This window comes from Condylura cristata, unplaced genomic scaffold, assembly GCF_000260355.1.
Source record: "Condylura cristata isolate star-nosed mole 26May11 unplaced genomic scaffold, ConCri1.0 scaffold00041, whole genome shotgun sequence".
Lineage (NCBI taxonomy): Eukaryota > Metazoa > Chordata > Mammalia > Eulipotyphla > Talpidae > Condylura > Condylura cristata.
In genome coordinates this window covers 6,801,014-6,809,917 of record NW_004567142.1, presented here as the reverse complement: position 1 = coordinate 6,809,917, position 8,904 = coordinate 6,801,014, and the positions used below count along the sequence as shown (strand labels likewise).

At 58.3% G+C, this 8,904-nt stretch overlaps 1 protein-coding gene across 2 annotated transcripts in view; it reads right to left on the bottom strand.

Moving 5' to 3' along the window:
- LOC101628736 (leukocyte immunoglobulin-like receptor subfamily A member 6) overlaps nt 1–1,877 on the bottom strand; it is a 17,480-nt gene extending 15,603 nt beyond the window's left edge. Inside the window, exons 1-4 of one of the 2 annotated variants that reach the window (XM_004694086.2) lie at nt 1,814–1,877; nt 1,662–1,697; nt 1,199–1,486; nt 761–1,063 (exon numbers count right to left, since the gene is read on the bottom strand). In XM_004694086.2, the coding sequence (XP_004694143.1) occupies nt 761–1,063; nt 1,199–1,486; nt 1,662–1,697; nt 1,814–1,847 (661 nt within the window). In that variant the 5' untranslated portion in view covers nt 1,848–1,877. The remainder of the gene's footprint in view (nt 1–760; nt 1,064–1,198; nt 1,487–1,661; nt 1,698–1,813) is intronic. The other variant, XM_012733617.1, reaches the window with a different exon arrangement.
- Nucleotides 1,878–8,904: the final 7,027 nt, after the last annotated feature.

Sequence of the window (8,904 nt, the reverse complement as noted above, 5' to 3'; positions counted from 1 at the left end):
GGAGGGACGGGACAGCTGCATTCTGCGGCCTCAGGGCAGGTCTGTGTGGGAGCTCCCTGGCCTCCGAGGGGCACAGTGAGGGTCCAGGGGGAGCCGGGCGGGGCCGGCAGAGGACCCCGATGGACAGAGGCCCCTGCGCAGCCCGGGCCCACGGGCCACCTCAGGTCGTGGGAGGGGCAGGTCCCCGAGGCTGTCACGCTCTTCACCAGGGAGCAGAGCCGCTCTCTGGGTGAGGGGAGCAGGGGGACATCTGCATTTGGGGAAGATCGGGGGACAGGACAGACTGGGGAGAATCCACCTGCTTCTCCCCATCTCACCCCCTCGCCCCAGTTTCCAGAAGCACTGGATACGTGGTTTTCTCCCAGGTGTCCTGAGCCGAGGGCCACCAGCTCTCTCCCGGGTCCCCATCTCTGTGCCCTGGGGTCCCTCCTTTCCCCTCTCCCTGTTCTCTTCTCCCTCCCTCCCTGAGGACCCAGCACCCCACTTATTGCCCATCAGAGCTGGGGCTCCCGTATAATAGCCTGCAGAGATCTGGATGCCTGTGTATTGCAGAGAGGGCACCCCCCTGCAGAGCAGGCATGGCAGGGCAGGCCTCCAAACGCACCTTCTCCGCCCGCACCCCAGAGTCCCTGCAGTTCACACCGTGGCTCTGGCCCAGGAGTCCCAGGGTCACCCCATCAGCTCACAGGGGCTCCCCTGGGCGCAAAGGCCCCAGTATGTGGCCTGGAAACTTTGGGATGGGCCAGCATGGGACTCTTACCTGACACCAGGAGCTCCAGGGGCTCGCTGGGCCGTGACCACACCTGGGGTTCATTCCTGTGGTAGCCATAGCACCTGAACGGCCCCCTGTGACTGGGAGTCACGGGGCCCACGGGGAACAGGGCCTGGAACTGTCCATCGCGGAGCCCCTGTGAGTCCAGGGTCCAGGAGGAATTGTGTTCTCCGTCCTTAGTCAGACGGAACCCATGAAACCCATGCCAGGAGCCACACTGGAGTGTCACGTTCCCGCCTGAGGTCACCACAGGGCTTGGCAGGGCTGAGAGGCTGGGCTGGGGGTAGGTCTCTAGGAGAGGGGAGACAGGGTGTTAAACGGGACCCCGCAGCCGCTGATCCCCAGGCTGGGCGGTCAGAGGGGGACACCCGAGTCCAGACCCCTCCCTAGGGCAGAGCCTGAGGCCGGAGCCTGAGTGTGTCTCACCTGTCACCATCACCAGCTCCAGGGGGTCACTGTCCTCTGACCAGCCAACGGGGCTGCGATAGAGACAGCGATATATCCCTGCATTGTTCACTGTCATGTGTGGGATGGAGAACTGGGCCTTTTCTCCGGGTGTTAGTGATCTCTGTCTGTCCCAGGACCCTGAATTTTCCTTTCTGTACAGACGGAACTCCTGGGCCCCCAGAGCCCCCTGACACCAGATGGTCACAGGGTCCCCCCAGGGGATCACAGAGCCGGGCTCAGCCCAGAGGGAGGGCTTGGGGAGGGCCCCTGCAAGGAAATCAGGCCTGTCAGAGGCACCCCTCAGTTCCCAGCCCTCAGCCCAGGACCACCCCCCCTCCAACGTCCCCTCCATCACCCCGGAACCCTGGTCTCCCCCAGCTGCCCAGGGCTGGCCCCTCCCAGTGAGGAGATGCAGCCACCTCACACCTGGGCACACACTCACCTGCCTGCTCTGGGGCCCCGGCACCCACACTCAGCCCTGGAAGAGAGTCCGGTGAGAGGCCCCCCGAGTCCTGACAGACCTTCCCCGGGGCCTCCTGCGACCAGGGCCTGCCGTGGCCCCCCAGACCAGGGCGCCCCCTCCTCACAGCTCACCCAGGCAGAGCAGGGCCGTGAGGCTGGGAGTCATGGCGGCCTCTCCAGGAGCCGCTGTGCAGGAGGCCAGGGGGCAGGATGGACAGACCACGGGTGGGGACACTCCTTCCTGTCGTAGTTGTGACATCTTTCCCCACAGGAAGGGGAACTGTCCCTGGGGGCTGGGCTGGCAGTGGATGTGCAGCTCAGCTGACCCCTGTGAGGCTCCACTTCACATCAGCTGCTGTCCGGCCCAAACCCCGGGCCCCCTGTCTGGTCCCGGCTGCCAGGACCATGTCCCAGACAGACTCACTCTGACCAGCAGACCACCTCTCTGCTGTAGGTCCCGGGTTACGCTCGCCTCAAAGTCCCTCCTGCCCAAAGTGGACAGTGGCCCGGCTGGAACCGGACACGCCATCCACGCAGGTCCAGCCTCGGCGCCCCGGGACCTCCTTGCCACGTCTCCTGTAAACACGCCGTTCCTGAGGGGAGCTCTGGGGCGCCACGTCAGAACTGTGAGGAGAATTCCTGACTACCACAGCGTCCTGCTTTGAGTTCCTCAATTTTTAATAATTTGACTTCAAAGTAGCGTCGTCTGTCCTCCCTTTATCTGAAGCTCCAGGTTTGGTCGGAGGTTGTATCAGATCAAAACGCACAGCAGCCGGGGGCGTGGCTTTGCTACGGGGTCTGCTGTGTGGTCTCTCCACCGTTCAGAGAAGCCCTTCATTTTCATCATTGTATCTGCCGCTATCATATTTGAAACAGCATATAGCATCTTAAACTCAGTGCATTCTGGTGGTCTGCAGGGTTCTCCGTGTTGCAGAAGCTTCGTTTGAAGCCAGGTAGGGAGGAGGTTTGTACAATTCCTTAGGAAATTAGACCCCACAGGGTGAACAGCCCAGCACAGAAGTGAAGGCAGCAGCTCAGGCCGTGGTGCTTGTGGGAACGTGTGTGTGCATGTGAGCATCTTCTCATAGCAGGTTAGGAAACACCTCAGTTCAGCAGGAGACATAACATGTCTTTCCTTACTCTTGACTCTTCAACAGAGTCAAAACTAAGATGCGCCTCGGAGGGTTTGTACAGGATTAGATGGGAATGTTTGTACAAAACCACATAGCACTGGCACCTCAGGCAAAGCTGCCTTGAGGCTCAGTGCGTAAACATTCCTCTAAATACAGCAGAGGTTAACGCCAGCCCGCGGCAGCAGGTGTCTGCCTGTTCTTTAAAATGCCAGCGGGACACTCGCGCCCCCTAGTGGTGTCCAGGGAAAGTTCCGCTTTGCCGGGCTGGCGTCTGACCAGTGGAAACCCCACTTCCACCGCAGCCTTCGGGGCGCTCCTAGCCAGCGGCACCGACATCCTGGGCTGACAGCTGGGCGTGCCCGGAGTCGTGGCCTGGAGACCCCAGTGTTCCTTAGCTGAGAGAGCCTGCAGCGCCCTTCTGAGCAGCCGGGGAGTGGCGAACCCAGATCAGCCAGGACAGACAGTGATAATGGAGGGACAGGTCATTGCGCAAACATGCGCCTCACGGGCGCAGTGGGTCAGGGAGAGGGTGTGAGTCACCATGAGTGCACCGTCCAGGTGGGTGAGTGTCTGCAGGGCTGGACCTGCACCACCTGGTGGCAGGGGGAGAAGCTTTGGGTCTGCCAGAAGGGCGGCTCTGGGGTCACAGTCACCAGGCAGCCGCCCCTGGCCTGGGCGGAGCTCTCCCATCGGGTGTGATTCAGGGTGTACCCGTGCAGCCAATTAGCCCCCTAGTGACCTCCAGTGGCTCACTAAGTCCCCACTCCTTGCCCAGCAGGCAAGTTTAGGAGGCTTGACTAGACAATAGAAGCTTCATAACGTTGCTACAGAAAGCAGGGCCCAAACCCACCCTGCTCCAGAGAAAAACAGCCGAGCCCCACCCAGAGTAGGGCCAGGACAGGTTCTCTGCGGCGACCAGTGCCTGACACCAGACATCTCAACAGAGAACCGGTGCCAGTGGGTGCCCACGTTAGAAAGTTCCACAAAGACAGCACAAAAGAAAACCTCAAATTTTTCTTTGCAGGCAGAAGTGCAGCTTCCGTCTCACCCCTGCTCCCTTTCAGGACACTCCGGTAAGCCAACCTGCCCTATATTCCACTCAGTCTCTGGTGAATTCTTTCACCCCAATATTAGTCTCCATACCCCTTCATTGTGTTTCATTAACCTGCCAGAGTGACTCAAGAGAGCTCAGAAAAGCCACTGACACCTACATCCTGGCTCCCTGTGAGAGGGCACAGCTCGGGAGCAGCCAGACGAAGCAATCGGGGTGCGGCATGCACCCGAGCTCCGGGCCCTCCCCAGGCCGCCCTGCACAGCTCCACAGGTGTCTAACCGGGGAGTTCACTAATCTCGTCCACTAGGATTTTACGAAGGCCACATAACCCAGACTTGAGAGTGACTAAACAGCTGTCCATGACGGCTGACTCACCCCCAGCCCTTCTCTCCTCGGAGACTGTGGAGGACCGGAAATACTAACCCCTGTGTCACTGCTTACAAGGTCATTTCTCCAGGCAATCTGCCACCACCCTAGGTGAAGAAAGCCACCTCATTTGCATAACAAGACACCTTGCTCACTCGAAAAATTCAGCACTGAGGAAATTCAAGAGTTTTGGGCACTGTGGAGAAAGCTGGAACATACAAGAGAAATGTATACTTGGGGGGGGGGACAGCATGGGAACAAAGTTTGAGGGGTGCCGTGGTCTAGGGTAAAGGAATCTGGGGGCTTGGATGGGGGCGTGGGGTGGAGACATACATCTGATGAGGCGAGGACCTGATCACTTGAAGTGTTGCAGACAGCATCACCTCAGTAAGGCAGGGTGGGGAGGCGATCTGCACACGTAATGCTATGGTCTGTCTCCTCTGAGTTAATTTTCCAGCCCCAGGACACATCCGGAGGGGTGCAGAGAGCAGCATTACCTGCAGACCAGCCTCAGCGCAGAGGGAAAGCAGGTGTCCAGGAGGGCAACAGAGAGCCCCAGGGGCTGGACATCGCCAGCACCTGGCGGCAACGAGGCCTGCTCACTGCTGGACTGCCTTTCTTTCGCTCACTGGAAATGAAAAGCGAGGCTGCTTCTTTCAGGTGTTAACCCCTCCACTCCCAGATGCCCAGCTGTCTGACTGAAGCACACATTAAAGATTCCATTCTTGTTTCCACTTGGTTGGCGTGCAGCGGTGACAAGTGCCTGAAAGCGTCTTCTGGTTAAGGCTCAACAAGATGGGCTTCCAACTCACCAGGCTGGCCTGTGACAGCCACCGCTGAGTGTCCAGTCTGCAGCAGCAGAGGCCTCCCTGAGCCCGGCTGGGGCACGGTTCCCTGGGGTGATCAGGCAGCCCCCTGTGGCAGCTTGATGACTGGAGTCTTTATGGAAGGGGCAGTGATTTGTCCTTACTGTGACTGACTCTTACTCTGCATATACATTTTTCTTTCCTACACGCAATGTTGCTGCCCAAACTACTATTGGTGGACTTATAGAACAGCTGACTTGCAACCATGCTATCCCACACATCGTTGCTGTTGACCAGAAAGCTCATTGTCCCAAAAAGTGGGGCAAAGCACCCATGCTCATAGAATGCACCACTCACGTGTCCTGAAGAACCAGGTTTGGCAGATGGCAGGAAATCCCTTGGGAGACTCTGTCACAGTGGCAACGAGGTGACAGGACCTTGCAGGGTTGATGCAAAGTTCTCTAGCAGGGATGGAATACGACACATCATCAGCAGTGAATCTATGGGGCCATTTTTGCAATAATCACCATTGACAAGTCTAGGATTCAAGGGATGGGGATGGAAGTAGCATCACCCGCTGCTCCGAGTGTCTCCCCAAACGAGTGTCTAGACACCTACCCCATTGTACCCAGCAGGACCCCACCCCAAGACAGTGGGTGCCGCTGTTGCTGTCCACTGTGCTGACTGGGACCTTGTTTCAGCACCAAGGTCAGGGTCTACAGGCACAATGACTCGCCATCTTAGGGTGTCTCAGTAGGCAAGTTTGCATAAGCTGAGCCCAAAATAGTCTTCCTGCAGGAGTCTAACATAATACTCAGTCAGAGAGTGGTCAGACTCCCCTCAGAACCCACGCATCATGAACGGGGACGGCCCTCAGAGCCTCAGGGTTGGTCCCCCGCACAGCCAGGCAGCCCCGGGAAGAGGCCAGGTGTCACGTGTTAGTCCTTCCTGCCCACCCAAGAACATCTCTTAACAACAGGGCAGGACACCAGTTCCTGGACATGGTCAAAATCTAGCAGATTTGGGGGCACAACAAACTCGTTTCAAAACCGCAATCTGCCCCTGGTAGCTCTGCGTACTTGGGAAAGCGACAGCCTCTCTGAGGCAAAAAGAGAACTGGGATGTAGGCCCAAGGTATGGAGCGGTGAGAGGCCCCCCCCGAGACGGAGTGGGAGCACAACAGGCAGATCTACTGAAATCCTGCTGAGGGGAGCAGCGGGAAGTAGCAGAGGTCTGCCGCGCCCTGGGGGCCTTCACTGGCAGCAGACCATCGTGGTGGCAGTACTGAGACTCAGCCACTAGGCCAGCAGGGACCCTCTCTTGGCTACTTTTTTAGTACGATAAGAACGTCTGTATTATAGTCCCCCTGCCCTGGAGGGACGCATCTCAGCCTAGAGGGCATGTCTGGCACCAAGCAGCCTGGCGCTTGGGCTTTAGCTACCTGGCCTGGGGAGAGCCACCTACATGCCCTGGATGAGGATAGTGCGTGGAGCAACTTCATAGGTTTTTGTGAGAAGCCACTTCATGCAAGTGACAGGTGGAATGAAGCACATGGCAGAGTTAGCACGTGCAAGACTGGGAGAGCCACCGGCGCCATCCTCATCCTCACCACCACGTCATTATCCCCTCGGCCTCCGCCCGCTCCTCCCTTTCACCCTCATCGTGTGCTGGTGAACTTCCTAGTTTGACACTGATAGCGATTTTTATGATCATTGCTAGAACTGATGTAAAGCTCTGTAGGCAGCTGGCAAAGGTGAAGAAACGGAAGCTAAAAGTGGAAGTGACTTTTTAAAAAAAATTTGTGTGTGTGTAGAACTGGGGTTCGGGCCAGAGGTGTGAAGGTGAGAGGATTCACCAGACTCAAAATGGGGAGCAGGACAGGCAGATCGGTGAAGCAGACTGAGGGGAGCAGCGGGGAGACAGGAGGTGTGTGGCTCAGCTCCCCGTCAGAGATCTAACAGACCGTTGGTGATAGCGCCGAGGCTTAACCCCTAGACCACCAGGGAGGCCCCAAAGGGGACCTTTTGGGTCCACACAGGCAGTTGGTTGCAGCCTGTCTAGACCAGTGCGTGGGTCCTTGCCACAGTCGCACCTGCTCATAGCGAGTGCCAGGCAGGAGGAGCCACAGGAATCCCTCCTCCCCCAAGCGAAGGCTGGCGCTTGCAGGACTTGATCTGGAACCTGTAACGCTGGTCTCTCGTGCTGCCTAGGGCGACTTGCAGATACTCTGAGCTCCAGTGTGGGGACACTGCGGAGGGCCCCGAGGTCCCAGAGGGGGAGGCTCAGCTGTCCTGGAGGAGGGCGCTTGGCTGCGCTCGGTTTGGCGGGAGTGGGAGTGCACCGCAGGCCCCCTGTGTGGGCAGGCCCCCGCCCGCCTGCCCCAGCCCTCCGCGACCTGCCCTTAAGGGCTCCAGCGCCAGCCCCGAGAAGGCCTGCTCAGCGGTGCTTATTTCGCTTAAATCAACCAACGTAAATACAGCTTCATGTTCCGTTTCTCAGCCCCACTAGCAGCCTTTCAGAAGTCCATATTAGACAGCGGTAACAGGACGTGTTTATCCTCCCAGAACATTCTTTTGGACCAGGGCTCGTCCCTGCCCGAGGCGTCCCCTCCACCATAAGCCCCAGCTTCCATCTCTCCTTCTTTGTCAGGGCTCCTGGCACCACACCGCAGCTCCTTGTAACCTGACAGCTGCATTAGCTACATGCCTGGGGGCGGGGGGAGACTGCTGTGCCTCAGTTTCCCTACCTGTAAGTGGGGACAATCTCATCTCACCTCTGCTGTAATTATCGCAGAGTTTAGTGAAAGCACAGCAGGAAAGGACTCTGAACAGCTCCTCTAGATGCGAAGAAATTGGGCTGTTAGTGGCTACTAGTGTTCTTGTCATTTCCTAACTGCTGCAGACCTTCCTGGTGCTGAGACGAGGCCACGTCTCACACCTTTAAAATGTGTCCTCAGCAAACACAGCGCTCAGTAGGGAAACAGCGGCACCCACCCCACACAGGTGCTCCTCTTGGCTTCCGCAAAGTGTACCCCACGCCACGTTTTCTCTGGCAGCCTCCTACATCTGTGGTTCTCAGCCACAGGTCCCATCCAGCGGGGCTTTGGGAACATTGTGGGGCCCCACAACAAGGTGGGGGAGCCGCTGTCTTGGCCCCTAGTGGCCAGGGCCCAGGGCAGCTGTGCAAAGAGGAACAGTCCCGGGGGGGGGGGCAGGACAACCCCCAGAAAACACCCCCCAGGACAGTGGCACCAGCTGGGGACCCCCCGGTGTGCGCTTGTAAGCACCCAGCCCTTCAGGGACATGCACCCCCAAGCGAAACCCAGCAGGGACACAAGAGCTGGGGAGGAGGTCACCCATGCCCGGTTAGTGAAGATTCCTGTGTCTCTTGATATAAATGTGTTCCTTCATCTATGTAACCAAAAATTACCTTTTCCACAATGAAACAAAATAGTGGCGAATGTAGCTAAAGAGACCAGAAAAACAAAATTCCTCTCATGAGCCCCTCCCTCCGAGTGACCTCTCTCTCCCTCCCCCTCAGCCTGCTCACTCCCTCGCTTCCTCCCAGGATCTGCTGCCGACAGGGCCTCTGGAATGTTACCAAAGCCAGCAGCCAGCGGTCATCTTATCATGCTGGGTTGCCATTGAGCCCAGGGCAGGCAGGACCCAGGACCGTTCATCCTCCCACGCTCCCTGGGCTTCTGGACGCACCCCAGAGATGTCCTCCCCTCAGCCGCCTTTCCTGTCTGGCCGCCCGCAAGGCCTTGTCTGCGATCTGGTTCTCCTCTCAGCTCTGAAAGCCAGCCTTCTCAGCCCTCTCAGCCCTCTCAGCCCCCTCAGCCCTCAGCCCTCTCAGCCCTCTCAG